The 16,459-nt window shown below is 29.6% G+C and overlaps 1 protein-coding gene across 3 annotated transcripts; it reads left to right on the forward strand.

Moving 5' to 3' along the window:
- Positions 1 to 3,233: 3,233 nt before the first annotated feature.
- Positions 3,234 to 5,758, forward strand: LOC132936982 (KRAB-A domain-containing protein 2-like). Of its 3 annotated transcripts, XM_061003806.1 has the most exons (5): positions 3,234 to 4,792; positions 4,849 to 4,921; positions 4,991 to 5,062; positions 5,145 to 5,352; positions 5,446 to 5,758. In XM_061003806.1, the coding sequence occupies exons 1-5, from the start codon at positions 3,732 to 3,734 to the stop codon at positions 5,694 to 5,696; spliced, it is 1,665 nt and encodes a 554-aa protein (XP_060859789.1). In that variant the 5' UTR covers positions 3,234 to 3,731; the 3' UTR covers positions 5,697 to 5,758. The 3 variants fall into 3 exon arrangements, with proteins under 3 accessions (XP_060859789.1, XP_060859787.1, XP_060859788.1); XM_061003804.1 differs by having other exon boundaries at positions 5,145 to 5,758; XM_061003805.1 differs by having other exon boundaries at positions 3,234 to 4,736; positions 4,850 to 4,921; positions 5,145 to 5,758.
- Positions 5,759 to 16,459: the final 10,701 nt, after the last annotated feature.

A 16,459-nucleotide genomic window follows, 5' to 3' on the forward strand; every position in this document is an offset into this window, starting at 1 on the left:
CCCTCAAAGTCTCAATAATGATCTTATTGATATACTATTTATTAAAAACGGTCCAGTTTTTTGAGTCTATTACCTTCGGATGAAGTAACATACATTTTTAGCTGTACAACCCGACTTTGCCCGTGAAAAAATGAAAAAATATATAATATAGTGTTATATAGGTGTATCTTGGCTTTGGTATACCTCAGTTCGCAGAAAAAATTGGGTCAGTGTACCTAAACTAATCAGACAGAGACTGACAGAGACAGAGACTGAGTTTGCCTGTGGTTGATAGGGTATGGCACTTGGTATAAATCGAACGCAGTTCAAACTAATCTGTCAATTTTCCTGATATCTCCAAGAACAATTTGAAATTTTCACAAATCTGTTAAGTATGTTTTAAGTACTTATACAAGCTACAAACATACATTTAACTCCCATATATTTTGTTTTAAGATATTATTTCTTTATTTGAAACCATAAACTTGACGATTTGATGTAACTTCGCTTTTTCTTCATTTGACCGAGTAACCAATGGCAACCATTTGTATACAAAATAAAACTACCAATTTCTACAAATTTTTTCTCTTATTCATATTATAATCTATAAGCTGTAACCCATACACATTAATAATACATTATATTATAAACATTATAATATCTAGGTAGGTAGTAGGTAGATATATTGTCAAAATATTTAAAACTTTATAATAATTATTATTTTAATTTAGAATAAAAAACATCGGGAACACATATTGTAAATAAAATAAATTTGTCCGCAGAAAATTGGATTTCCGAACACAGCTGTGTGCCGGACGGGACAGTTAATTATTTTAAATAATATGCGTCTTCGTTAGGACGTTATTAAAGTCTATATTTGCCTATGTTCTGTCACTTGTTTGAGAGTTCCCCGTGCGATTTACTCAGTGTAACTTGTTTGTAGTGAACTAAATAATAGTGACTAGGTATGATAAAACTAAAACATTTAGGTATACCTACTCCAAGGAAAACTGACACAGTATTATATTATATTTGTATGAGTCGTTCAGTATAATTGAATCAAATTATGAGTGTTTTTCTAATAAATTACCAACGCTCCCTGTTACTATTTTTACAATAAATATTTGCGAATCACTATGACAATATTATTATATGGGTCCACCTTCTACTATGATATATAAATATAATGTACATCAAATAATATGTTTAATAATAAATTAAAAATCGTAATATATTATATTATACGTATTACGTCTTAATAGCCAATAGGCGACCTATTTGTTTGCATTCAAATATTTATTTTGAAATGTTTATAAGGTATGAGTAGTGTTTACATGATTACGTGTAAATGGGTAATGTGTCATATATTATGTATAAAACTAAACTAAGAAATATTTTTTTTAAATTTAAATAGGTACTTCGTATAAGTATATTATATAACATATTATATTATACTTCAAATATTATTATAAATGTGAATGATTACCTATAAAATGTATATTATAACTCGGGGCTTACTAGAATCTAGATGTTCAAGTACGAAATGGTATTTATAAAACTCACATGATTTCAAATCATCACGTGTGTAATGAACAAAACTCTACAATCAGTTGTTGAAGGAACGTTTTTAATTTCTGGATATTGGCATTGCCCTGACGCCCTGACTTGACAAGGTTCAAACATAAACCAAACATAAATTAGCATTCCTCTCGTTAATCAATTAGCCGATGATCCAAAAAAGTTATGTTTTTTTTTTAGTACACATGGTGAAAAAAAATATTTGAATCCCATGTTATTTAAATACTCAATATCCCTCGTTAAGTCATGGTATTTTTTTTTCCAAAATGTAATATTTAATTAAAATTATAACTGCAGAACACTTGATGATAAATAGGTAAGTACAAATTACTACAACCACAAAATCATAAAATCATAAAAATATGCATTTCAAATTATTAATTATAATTTGTACGTGTCAAAGCAAATAATTTAAAAATAAAAAATAGAAACTTATTAAAATGTATATCATTGTATATTATAAAAGATGCTATACTAAACATCAGTTGGGTCCAAATATATAAACCACGACTGCAAGGATGTGTCTGTATTATACTAATTGGAAGATTTTATACTATTATCTATCGAATGCGAATACTAAGCATGGAATTTAAGAACGCCTCAAAAATAAGTATTATTTGATCTAGTATATTATTTTTGATGAAGTATGGATTAGACTATTAAATATTTTTATAAATCAATTTTACGATTAGGAGCTTTTAACGTACTGTCCATACACCAAATATAATGATAATGACATGAAAGGAAAAAATTTAAAAATATAAACCAATGCAATAATAAATATTTTATAAAGATTATTTTTTGAAATCCATTCAATATATTTTTTTTAATTAAGTCGTATACAATTAATCCAGTATCTAATGAAATTTGAAAGTAAGTCCTAAGTCTAAGTTCTTAGAATAATTAACACGTCTTGTGTAATAGGTAATTTATGATCAGTCTTATTAATTATTGAATGAGGATAAATTTTGATTTACAGTGTAGCAACTATATAGGAAACATTTTTTTATACAATTTGAACAATATATTTTCACTCATCGTATAAACTTAAGACATTGTGCTATTATCCGATTTGTCATAGGTACACAATAAAATTAAGAACTCATAAGTGAAGAGATACATATTCACTTAATATTATTTACTTAGCAAAGAGTACAGGTTATCGTCGAGTACAATATATACTCAATGGTAAAATATAATAAAATCAAAATATAAACACTCAAGTAAAAAAATTATGTTCCAAGTTCTAACCCTCAAAATGAGTACCTATTCAAAATAAATGTTTGTGAAATCAGTTTAACTTAAAAAGCCGTAATAGTTCATCCTTGAAATATTGTGTATAATCAACTAGGTAGGTATACTCAGTATGAAAATACGATATTATATATTATAATTATTCCGTTCTCCTAATTCATTATATTTTAATATGGTGGGTTGTGTGTCGGTTCGCGAATCAAAAGAAATGCGACTAAGTTAGTACTTAGTAAGTAATAGTATAATATAGTATATTATAATTATTATACATACCTACCTACGTATAGACATAATATTGTTATAATAATAATGTTAAAGGTCGTTCTCGTGGTGGTGGTTATTACGTAGGTAGGTAGGTAATAATCGAAATAATATAATTATATTACTTATTCATATAATAACTACTATTGTCTGTTTATATATGTTACAGTTAAAGTGTTGAATCAGTTAGTTTATGAAATAACTAGGTAATTTATAAAATAACTAAAGCTTGTAGGTAATGTATATAGTTTATACTTTAACTAGTTATTTTATGCATTCCCTGGCATCACTTAGTTAATGTGTCAAATTGTAAATAACGCCACCCCGCGCAACACGAATCAGACGGCGCGTCAACTGTACCGCGCTATACCACTCCACACGCCGCGCGACGCGCAACGCGCCGTGTGATCCCACCTTTACATTTCAACAATTTAATATAACACATTAAATCAGATAAGATTATCGGTGACCGCAATGTACGTTTATCGTGTTATTATAAGATAATCGTTTATCGTGTTATTATAAGATTTTTGTTGTTGGTATTTGGTACATGTATTATACAGGTTTAAAGTTTAGTAATAGTTTTACAGTCACACGTGTTCGCTGTTAGTTCGTTTGTCTCTACACTATTATTTTAAGTATTAACTATATTGTTCACAATGAATGAATTAGATTTAATGAAAGAAAAGTTTTATATTAGTGTTAAAAATCGTTTATTAAAACCAAATAGTGCAGTTTTAACAAAAGAAAAATATGCAAGTTTGATGATAGACGTGAGAAAAATGAAAATAAAAAAGGAATCTTCTCGTGACTATTGGTTAGAAAAACATTACGATATTGTAAAAATAAACGGCATTGAAAAATTAATACTACCCGTAAGTAATCAAAATGAAAATGTTAAATTATATGTTATGATTGAAGAAATATTTGATTATTTACATGAAATTCATATTTCTATTGGACACGGGGGCAGAGATCGCATGTTATATGAAATAAATAAACGTTATAAAAATATTACTCAATCTGATGTTAAGCAATACTTAGATTTGTGTATACCTTGCCAGCAAAAAAAAAAAAGTCAAAAAAAAGGTATTGTTGTAAAACCAATGGTGTTTGAAGATTTTAACAGCCGTTGCCAAATTGATTTAATTGATTTTCAATCTCAGTCTGACGCAGGGTATAAATTTGTTTTGGTTTATCAGGACCATCTGACCAAATTTTGTATTTTAAGACCTTTGAAATGTAAAAGAGCTGAACAGATTGCATACGTTCTTTTGGATATTTTTTGTTTATTTGGTGCTCCCTCAGTACTGCAATCGGATAACGGCCGAGAATTTTGTAATGAAATTGTAAATTCTTTAAAAGAGATGTGGCCCGAATTGACTATTGTCCATGGCAAACCACGACATAGCCAATCTCAGGGCAGCGTAGAGAGAGCAAACCAGGATATTGAAAATATGCTGACTACGTGGATGCAAAGCAATAATACCAACAAATGGAGTGAAGGCCTTCGGTTTGTACAATTTATGAAGAATAAAGCTTTACATTCCGGAATTAAACGTAGTCCATACGAAGCAATGTTTGGTAGTGTACCAAAAACTGGACTATCTTCAAGTCTTCTACCTAAAGTTATCTTGCGTAAAATGGAATCTGAAGAAGAAGCTGTAAGTCAACAAACTATTAACTCAGGGCTAGAGACAGAAACCCGATTGGATAATATCATCCATGTCTTTAAAGTTGTATTAATGTAATTGACTAATTAAGTATTTATTTATAGGATGACGTTACTGACGTAGATCGACCAACAGTTGGCACAGAAAAAGATATAGTTCATTTAAATATTGCTACGGTAGGAGGAAAAATTAATCATTAATTATTTTTATTATTTTTAAATTAATTATTTATTTATATTTTATAGGATGACGTTACTGACGTAGATCGACCAACAGTTGGCACAGAAAAAGATATAGTTCATTTAAATATTGCTACGGTAGGTCAATATTATATTATAGCTATTATATAGCTAAATTAGCTTTAATATTGTAATTACAAAAATAATTAAATGTTTTAAGGAGAGGAAAAAAGCTAAAGAAAATTTGGAAAAACAGGCAAAAAGAATGAAAGATTTATCAAATACTAAATTTGCGGTTGCTAATATTGGTTCTACAGTGCGTATCAAAATTCCCGATGTTGATAGAGGAAAGGGTGATCCTCGTTCAATTATTGCAGTTGTTTTAAAATTAACTGACGATGGGTTTTATCAACTGGGATGCAATGATGGTAAGAAAAATTTAAATAATACAAGTAATTTTTTATTTTTTATTTTAATTTTTTATTTATTTGTTACCTACCTTAAACATTATATAATTACAGGAGTGTTAAAACAACTATACTCTCGATCCCAGTTCACAGTATGTTCAGAAAATTTGTTAGCTGTAGAAGCTGTTCCAAATGAAAGTATTACATTAAGATCTGCGGCAACTGCGCAGTCACTGGGAACTGGTCAGGGTTTTTTTAAATGCACTTGTACCAAAAAATGTGACACAAAGCGATGTGTTTGTAGAAAAAAAGAGGTGTTGTGCAACTCTAAATGCCATAATAGCCTTACATGTACAAATAAATAAATAATATAACTATAATTAATTCATAATTCAGTAAAATAAAATATTATAATATATATTTTAAATTTTAATGTATTTTATACTTTAACGGATATCAAACTGAAATTGTACAGAATAACTAGATATTCTATGAAATAACTAGTTAAAGTACAATTTTCATGTATTATTTCATACTTTAACTAATATTCGTAGGTAATTCATGAACTACCTAGTTATTTCATAAAATAACGGAATTCAACACTTTAGCTGTAACATATATATATATAATATATGTGAGTAGTGCAATCGTTAGTGCCAATGTATTAATATATTTTACAACAGACCTTATAATATAGTATAATGTCTATGATATTTACCTGTGCGTACATTCATATTATGTTCTCGCTAAACATCTCGTCACAATATCCTATATCGTCTGCAGACTACTACGAATTAAATTTTGGATGAACTACACGATAGAGGGCCATATAATTATTATAATTATTGTTATAATTTGTATACCTACCGAAAACGGTCATAGACGACAAACTGCAAAGTAATCACTAATATCGTTTATAACCGTTATACTATCATTGATGTAAAACGTGGCGTGAACTTGCAAATTCGTCAAATTTGTAAGACCTCGTTTTTTTTATCTGCAAGTTTTTATGACCAAGGTAATACGAGGGCGCTGTCAACGAATACTAAAATATTATACATTTTATGAAGAGAGTTCGATAGACAAAATATATTATCATAAATCGGGTTTTATTTATTTTTTCCCGACGTCCCGCACATTCGATAAATTCCCATTTCATTTTTTAGTGCTTTCCGTTGGGGTTTTTATACTCATTGATAAGTTTAAGATTTTCCGGTGATAATCCGCGATGGTTTTTTGAAGTAAATAAGATTTACAATTTTTATGTTTATACCATTTGGAATTTACAATTTTTATATACGATTTTTAATACATTTATTTTTTTTAACATTTAAATGGGTTTTCTCGATTTGTTAATTTTATTGGTACCTAATAACTTAACTATACTATTATACTATACTATTTATACTAGTTATATTATTTGTATTATTAATTTTATATGACCTATGTAAAATATTTATTAATCCAAAATGTAATTTTTATAAATTATAAAAGTGTAAACAGGTCGTGCCATGATGTCAATTGACATATTATATATTATATTATACCACGTAACATTTAATACCACTTTACATTGAGCTTTTACTAATTTTTAAATGATTATAAATAATTAAGAACTGAAATAGTACTATGATATTTTCAACGAAATTTGAAATTAAACCTGTAATAAAAATGATTAGCCTACTCCATCCTGGTTTAAATCATATTCATCTGGTAGAGTCCAAATAGGTTAAAGTTATATGCGAAACTGATGTCGTCAGTGTTCCCCTAGGTGTTTCTCGAGGATGGCATATCCCCACTGCTGTTTCCTCTGTTATTTAATGAACTTAAGTTGGTTCTCCCAAACTATAATTCCCTTATGTTTACGGATGGATTCGATTTTATAGCTTATCAGAAAAATCTAGTCTGTAACTAATTGTGTAACCATCCATAATGAGCTAGATGCATTTTACTTGTGCTTTAACGCTATGGGGTTAAATTTAAATTAAGAAAAATTTCAATCCATGTCTTTGACTAAAAGTAACAACATGAACTTGATTATTGGTTCAAGTTTTTCTGTGAGCATGTTTTCTACCAGTAAGAAATACTTAACTTAAGAAAGAACAAGTAAGTTGAAGATACTCTAACATTTATTTACCCTGAATGTAGTAGTTCGTAAGTTTAAAATCATTTTTTAAAAAGTAGGTTCAAATTTTATAAAAATATAATTTATTTCAAATTCTTTGTATTAATTATTGAAAACTTAATAGCATTTACCCGAGGATACAAGGATTTCCATTTTTATCAATGGCTTTTCAATTCGATCAAACACATTTCTATTTTTTTCGTTCAGGTTATTTTCATGATTCATTCATATATATTATTTAAATAAATAAATACCTAATACAATAGAAAAATAATATTAGACAACATTTAAAAGTAACTGCATGATGTGGCATCAAAAGATTAAAAACTTGTCAAGCTTCAATATTGAACACAAAATTTTATACAAATATTTGAATTTTAAATGGAATATTTTATGCAGTTTTGGAGAGCTCAACATAAATATCTTGGTACCAGTATCACGTATTGTAATTAAGTAAGAATCAAAATAATTACATTTAATTATATTACGTATGAATTAAATAATGCAGAATTTTAAATAACAGATTTCATGAATGGAATTCTAAAATTAATTATTTAAAATGTAATAAAATATAATTTTCTCAGTGTTCTAAATTAAAACATATATATATATAAATATAGCCCAATAAAGAAAAACAATTACTAAATTTTAATGTAAAAAATAATGGGAAAAGTAATGTTTTTACACCAAGTATTGGAAATGTAAAGTTATGATAAATATCGAATGGAGAATATATTATGCATTGAACTTTTATTTAAAGTATATTGTTTACATTGTAAATGGTACGTTTTTCAATAAAATCAAAAAATATCGTTTTACGGAGAGGTAGAAAAGTATACATTGGAAAAAGAACGTGTTGAATAGAATTTTATTTTTATATTTAAAAGCAGTATTTGGATCAAAAATAAAGACTCCTCATCGGGTGTATTAGAATATTTTAGGAATAATTCAATATTCATAGAATTGGTAAATGTACGTTTTGAATATGCAATTAAAATTGTAAATTACATAATATTTTGCTCGACAAAATTTAAAATACATAACCTAAATAACCCCAATACAAGCTAGTAGGTATTTTATAATTTTATAATTTAAGGTTAGTACTAATAAAATATTATTAGTATATTAACATATAATTGATGTAATTATAGGTGTAAAACAAAACTGTATTTAGTGCACTAGTTTTTGATGACAAGTATTTAGAGCGGGAAAAAATATGTTAACTGTGGCTTTTAGTTAGTAAATTATTTTAACCATGGTTTGAAATTTATGCATTTCCAATTTTTCAAATGCTTTTTGCAAAAAATACAAAAATTGGCTAAACACAGTGTCAAACATAGGGAAACTACAGTAATTGGGGGAGGGAACATTCCCCCTTTGCCCCCACCACTGATGACGTGTGTGTGTGTGTGTGTGTTAGTGTACACGATAAGTAGTCGAAATAATGATTTGATGATACTTCAGTATCTTTTCTGGGCGACAAGTAAATCTATATAGTGCATTCGGGAGATCAAAATTAAAAATTCAAAAAGTTTTCAAAAGTGCCTTTTTTACCAAATAAAAAAATTGGTTTTGACAAAGTTGTTTTGGTTTTTGGTGTAACTTTTAAAAAAATGACCGTAAATATTGAATGATTATAATTTATATTATTAGCATTTTCTATATACACCAAAACATTGCCAAAATATTTTGACTCATCTTGAGCAATTTTTAGGCATAGGTAGTACATTTTAAATTTGTATTAGGTTTTATTTTAATCATTGTCGGTAAAAAATTTTTGCTAGGTCAAAAACTTGAAAATTGATTATAAGGTTCCTCATAATCCGAAGGTGGGCATTAGTCCCAGTGCCAATTTTTCAAATTTTCCACAGTTCTATACAATTTTAAAATCGAATTTTATATTTTGGTTGCCACCTCATTTATAAGACTTTTGCACTAATCTACTACCTGATACCTATTTAAGAAGGTTGATAGGGTATTAGGGTGTATTATATCGAAAAAAATGACTTTACAGGAGTTATATTAAGGTAAATATTTTTGAGGACAAAATGGCATCGGCACCTGACGCCTTAACTTAACTAGTTCATTATTTTTGTTTTAAACATTTATTCAGTTAAAATTGTTTTTGTTGTAGGTAACTTAAATTTTTGGTAAATTTTTGTGTATAACAAAATACTAGGGCATTTTATGATTTAAAAATATTGTAACTTGAAAAAAAAAGTTTTTTAACTGAGTTAAGTTAATTTTATTTTTCTTAACTTTAAACTTATCTAGTTAAATTTTTTTTCATTACTTTTAACTTAACTGAAGGAAATTTAATAGATTTTTAACTACAAAATAATTTTTATTTTTATTTGAGATAAACAATCTGTACCTTAGGGGCACAATAAGCTTATATTGTAAGAGTTAGTTATAACAGGCTACACTTGAGGTGAGAAGTCATCCTCTAATGACACTCACTAATTGATTTTTTTTTTTTTATAAAATTATTTAAACAAAACTGGGGCTCTGTCTTTGGATTAACTGATGGGACGGGGGTTTTAGACCGTTTTAGACGTCTGGGTGAGTTTCCAGGAATAGAAGGGACTGCGAGATTTTGTATTAACGGGTTGCTGTTGGAGGTAAGACGATTGTGGAAGCGTTGGTAATGAGCTATAGCTTCTTCGTGTACTAATTTTATTTTTAGATCAGTGTGAATAGTGTGGTTTGAGACGTAAGGAGGGGCATTTAAAAGTTTCCTGAGTGCTCTATGTTTTGAAAGATTTGTATTTTATTTATGTTTAATTTTTTTGCATTACCCCATAGGTGAATGCCATATGTCCAGACTGGTTTGATTAAAGATTTATATATGAGCAGTTTTGTGTTGATATTAGTGTAATTGTTATTGTTAATAAAAGTTTTGAGAAAGCGTAATCGAGAGTTTAGGTTTAGTCGTTTAGATTTAATATGGTGGGCCCAGGTTAATCTTCGATCTAGAGTTAGCCCAAGATATTTTACTGTTTGAGAGTTTGGAATAGAGATACCATGGATGGAGACAAATACGAAATTGCATCAACAACTCTATGAACTTGATGGATTGTTGAGTGGGTAGATAGAAATCCAAACTGAAAGTTGGGAAGAATGGAATTTACAGTTAGGCATGGTAGAATTCGTTTAAGTAAAAGTCTTTCGAGGATTTTAGCGAAAAAAGGCAACAGACTAATGGGTCGATAAGAAGAGATGGAATCAGGAGGTTTATTGGGCTTTGGAACAAAAATAATAATCGAGAATTTCCAGAGAATAGGAAAATATGAGAGCCTGAGAACGAAGTTAAATAAATGTGTGAGTTGGATGATCGCTTTTTTTGGCAGGCATCTGGCAACTTCACCAGTAATATAATCAAACCAGGAAGATTTTTTGAGAGGGTATTTATCAATGACATATTTTACTTCATTCGGAGTGAAGTGTTTGACAGGGTGAGCTACTGGTAGTGGGGAGTTTAGAAACTCTTCCACAGAATTGATGTTAGGAGAGAAAATATCAGGATGAGGCTTGAAAATATCAGATAGATGAAGTTTGAACAGTTCGGCTTTATCTGTATTGATATAACAAAACTACCATCGTTTTTTTTTATTGGCACATTTGGGGATTTAGTTTTGCATGCATTTTTTGTTGCTTTCCAAAGACTACCATCATTTGAGAGATTAGTTAGAAGACTTTCAAGAGATTTTTATTTGAGTTTAGCTAACAATTTTTTTAGATGATTGGTTAGTTTGTTGTATTTTTGCTTGTGTGAAGGCAGGTATGTATGTAGGTAAAGAGCCCTTGACCTACGTTTTTCAACAATGATTTCACGAATGTGGACTGGTAAAGTAGGAGTTTTAGAAGGGTAAAGAGCTGTGACTGTAGATGACCAAGCCGCAGATTGAATGAGGTTTGTGAGATTGTTAACAGCTAGATCCAAGTCGTAATTGGATTTTAATTTAATGTTTAGTTTGATTTGTTGGTCGACAAGGTCATGAAATTTGCTTTTATTAGTGGTTTAGTTAAATAATTTTGGGGATTCCTGTCGAAGAGGAGGGGAGACATTAAGAGTTAGTAGTACTGAGGAATGGTCAGAATTTAAGTCGAGAATATTCTCCGTAGTACAGTGAATGTTGTTTGGGATTTTTGTAATAAAAATATCTAGAATATCTGGGTTTTTGCGAGCTGAGGTCAGCCAATATGTTGGACCTGGTGGAGCGAGAACTTTAAGATTTCCTCTAGTTACAAGATTGTGAAGGGCCTGACCACGGGGGTTGTTTGCTCGGCAACCCCAGGATTGGTGTTTTGCACTGAAGTCACCGCCTATAGTGCAATTGTTGTGAATTGAGTTAAAGTAATTAGTATAATGTTGAATTATGATCTTATGTTTTGGAGGGGAGTAGATGGCCGCAATATTAATAGGAATATTATTTAACTTAATGATTAGGGCACAGGATTGTAAATAATCAAGACAAAAATGTGGAAGAGGTTGAAATTGGATAGAACTTTTTATGAGAATAGCGACACCACCATGAGCCGTGTTATCAGGATGGTTAGTTTTTAAAAGTTTGTACCCCTGTATATAAATGTTGGAGTATTTGGTGAAATGGGTTTCGGTTATTAGTGCTAAGTCAACGCGTAAATTGTGTAGCACTGATTGGAGTTCATTGACGTGATTTTTTATTCTGTTTGCATTAAATTGAAGAATTAAAAGTGATTTATTTGTAGCTGTGTTGTCTGACATTTTATTTAGCAAGAAGTTTTTTGATTACTTTGGTGAGTAGGGATATCAGAGGATTTATCAGTGATTTGAAATCCTCAAGGACATTTGTGATGGTAGTATTTAAATCAGGAGAAGTTTGAGGAGTCGAGTTATTAGCTGATTTACCAGAAGTGGCCTGGGCAAAGGCGGGGGAACGAGGATCGGGCTGAATTGGGTGGGTGTCATTTATTGGATGACTATCTCTAACAGTTGTGGTATTAATTCTAGTGTTAGTTGGTACAAAGTTACTTTTGGTAAATGGTTTTTTGGTCCGCTGGAGATCCTTGCAGATGGAACAGCCTTTGTAACTTGCGTGCACATAGAGCACACTTTGGTGGATCTGAGCGTTGATTTGGATGGTCAGGGGACTTGTGATTTGAGCCACAGTGGACGCAGCGTGAAGGGTATCCACAGTAGGTTTTTGTGTGACCATATTCCTGGCAGTTTATACATTGGCTAATTGTTTTAGATTTGTAGGGCTCTTCGACTTTGATTTTCGTGTGTAACAGCGAGGACAGATGAAAGATTTCAGCTGACTTGATTGATGGCTCTAAGTCTACGAAAAAGAGCGGAAGTGGAATTTTTATTACTTTGTGGAGAACATTTGTAACACGTCTTATTTCAAACAGACGAACTTCGAGTTCTTCTTTAATTTTGTGTACCATAGTTGTTGGATGAAGGTTACGTATGACGACACGGAGTGGTTTATCTTGTTTTAGCTGATATGTGTGATATTCTGCTTCTTGTTCTTTTAGAAACTGGATAAGTGCCCTGTAGGATTCGGGATTCGATGTTTGAATTTTTAAACGGTCAGCAGACGTTTTACAGTAGAAATTATCCACGCCAATTAGTTCAATTAAAGCTGTACATAAGTCTAAGTAGTTTTCCACACCCCTTACGAAAATAGGAGTGGGAGGTTTAAAGACTTCGTCTGAGCTATTATTATTTTGATCCATAGGCGGCAGGTGCGATGACGAGATTTAGTCAGGCTCAACAACTTGATTTAGAATTTCAAATCGATTTGATGATTTAAACAATTTGGATTTTTTTTTAATAATATTTTGCGATTTATTGTTGACCTGATCGCTTGACGATGAGGTTTGAGATGATGAAAAGAGATTTCTTTTACCTTTACTTGTAACTAGAGTAAAATTTTCATTTGGATTTTTATTTGCAGTTGCGTCATCATATTTGGAATTAGAAGCGTGAGGGATTAAATTATGTGGCTAGCTGGACGTTGTTGTTTTGTGTTTACCGGCTTGCTGATTAGCATTATTATTAGTATTTTTCATAATTAACTGCGGCGGTGGCGGCGTGTGTTTATTTTATCTAGACCGCATGGTGGCTGTCGCAGATAAGAAGAACTCGTATGAACTATTGCGTAATACGCAGTAGATATGTGAGTACGGTAATCTTATGTGAGGATTTCAAACGACGATTTTTAACGAACTTATACAAGGGATGTTGTTAAGTTTATCATAATAAAAAGTAAGATTGCGAAGAAAGAAACACTTAAGTACAACTAAGATTTACTCATTGTCACTGGACATTAATGAGTGCGATTATATCAATTACGACGGGAGCGCACGGAGACACGTGTGCATCGGATGGCTTCCACCGCGGGACTGTCAAAATAATTATTAAATTATAAATCAGATAAATTTTGTCAACATTTAAACTATAAATGCTTATAAAAAAAAACTGTGCCTATGTATTTTTAATATTTTCCAACTGCTATTAGAACAATATATCAGGAACCTTATATTAAATTTTCACGCATTTCTACCCAACAAATACAATTTTATTGATAATTATAGAAAAAAAAACTAAAAAAATTGAAAACTGACAATGTCCGTAAACAGTTAAAAAAGAGTCAAATTATTTTCAACATTTTATCGTGTATAGAAAATGCTAATACAAACATTCAAAGAAATTTTCAAGTATCTACAGTCATACGTTTTTTAATTACACCAAAATAAGAAAATCGTTACATGAGATATCGAGTGAATATTAAATGTTGAAAAATATGAATTTCAAACGCTTATAAAAATTTAATTTGACTTTCTTGTAGACATTTTTTTTTTGATAAAGGTAGACAAACTTATGGATAATCTTGTATTACATTTTCAAATCTTAGATTTAAAAAGAAAAATGTTAATGAATTCTCAACTCAAAATAATTTGCTAATTTTCGTGATTTTTCCGTATTTTGTCAATATTTGAACTTTAAATACCTATAAATAAAAACTGTGACCAAGGATCTTTATCTGCCTTTGAAACAATAACTTAGGAGCATTCTATTAAATTTTCAAGCTTTTTCACCCAACAGATAAAATTTTATTGATATTTATAGAAAAAAAAACTAAAAAAAATGGAAACTGAAAATGTCCGTAAACAGCTCAAAATATTTGGAAAACGTTATGGTGTATAGAAAATGCTAATATAAACATTCAGTCAAAATTTCATATACTTATGGTCATTTGTTTTAGAGTTGCACCAAAAACCAAAATCGATTTTCTCAAAAACAGATTTTGTGTAAAAATTCCCGTTTTTCCTTAATTTTTCTTTTGATTTTCACGTCGCGTTTGAAAACTACTGAGAAATTTTTACTTTTGACCCCCCAAAGTACCAACTAGATTCACTTTCCTATGAGAAAAGTTACTGTTGAAGAAAATCTAAGCACTTTAACGGTCCTAAAAGGTGATGACAGACACACAAAAAAAAAAAAAAACACACATCATTGTAAAATCAATACATTCATCGCTTCGCTCAGAATCTAAAATATGAAAATTAAAAATGAAGTAAATTTATTACACTATCAATTCATATATCATAAATATAATGATAAAATCGATAGAACTTTATATGGAGTAAAAAAATTTAATTAATAAAAGTTAATAAGGATAAAGAATACTAGGTAAGGTTTTTTTATTTACTAAGGATTCGTCGGTGTTAGTTTAGAATATTAGAAAATAGAATGCATAAGATTTCTGAAAAAACATACATAATATTATGATTCTAAAATAGTTATATAAATAGTTAGGTGCCTACAGTTTTTGTTTAGTACCTACACTAAAAACTTCGTTTTATCAATTAGCGAACTAAACTTCTGGCTATAATGGTTATTGCTCAACAATATACTTCCAGACAACAAGCAATTAAATTCTGAATTTTTTTTATTTAAGCGGCGGAAAATTTTTAGTGCTTCGTTGAATTGTTTAACGATCGAAAATATAGGTATACGTATGTACTATGTATATTGTATATGTTGTTTTATACTCGTATGGATACTTCTTAATTAACGGCATGTCATAAATTTACAATTTATCGTTTCATAAAAAAAAAATTGAATCGTTAATCGTTAATTCTGGTATAGGTTTTTATTGATATAAAATAAATATGACATACAATTTGCACGGTCGAGTGAGATATTTATATATATATATATATTTACTCAATCAATTTATTTAAGATTTCTACACAATATGATCTTTAGAAAATGAAAAGAACAAAATATAGGTACTAATAATTATTTGAAAACTATGTAAAATAATAAGTTCTTAAACTTTAAAAACAATTTTAAAATCCTAATTTTTCTGAAACGTTTCCTAGATTTCTATAAAATAATTATCTGACTAACTATTATTATATTTTCTTCTTATATATTTATTATTACGGTGTGATCGTGTATTAAATTTACTTATAATAATACGTATGGGAGAGTGTGCGCATCCACTGCAGTTTCACACATATCATATAATATGCACGTGATGGTGGTGGTTATCGTACCTATATATTTAAATAATTCTCATTTCAAGAATACACTAGTAGCAAGTAGGAACACACACACACACGCACACAAACAATAATAATATACATTATATTATAAAAGTAATATAATATGTACCACTCACTATACTAAAACATTTTAGTCTTTTACTGCGGAGAACGTGTCCGGAATCTCTGAGTCTAGCGAAGCTACTAGGAAACAAGAACATTCAGTATAAGCATAAGGAATAACACATATTCGATCGTGTAGTATAATATTATAACAACGGGGGTAATATATAACGGCGTTGTTCTATGATAAAATTAAATAAATTATACTGATTCGTCTGAATTCCCCACGATCAGAATTCAGAACCTTAAAGAAAATAAAAAGATGTTATTGGTTTGATTATATTAATATAGCGATATAGATGGGTCATTCTACAAAAATAGGTAGGTAGTAGGCACATC

This window comes from Metopolophium dirhodum, chromosome 1 (assembly GCF_019925205.1).
Source record: "Metopolophium dirhodum isolate CAU chromosome 1, ASM1992520v1, whole genome shotgun sequence".
Lineage (NCBI taxonomy): Eukaryota > Metazoa > Arthropoda > Insecta > Hemiptera > Aphididae > Metopolophium > Metopolophium dirhodum.

Coding starts and splice junctions, on each gene's coding strand:
- LOC132936982 (XM_061003804.1), top strand. CDS start 3,732: ATGAATGAATTAGATTTAATGAAAGAAAAGTTTTATATTAGTGTTAAA. Junction 4,793..4,848: donor GAAACCCGATTGGATAATAT/CATCCATGTCTT, acceptor TATTTATTTATA/GGATGACGTTACTGACGTAG. Junction 4,922..4,990: donor TTCATTTAAATATTGCTACG/GTAGGAGGAAAA, acceptor TATATTTTATAG/GATGACGTTACTGACGTAGA.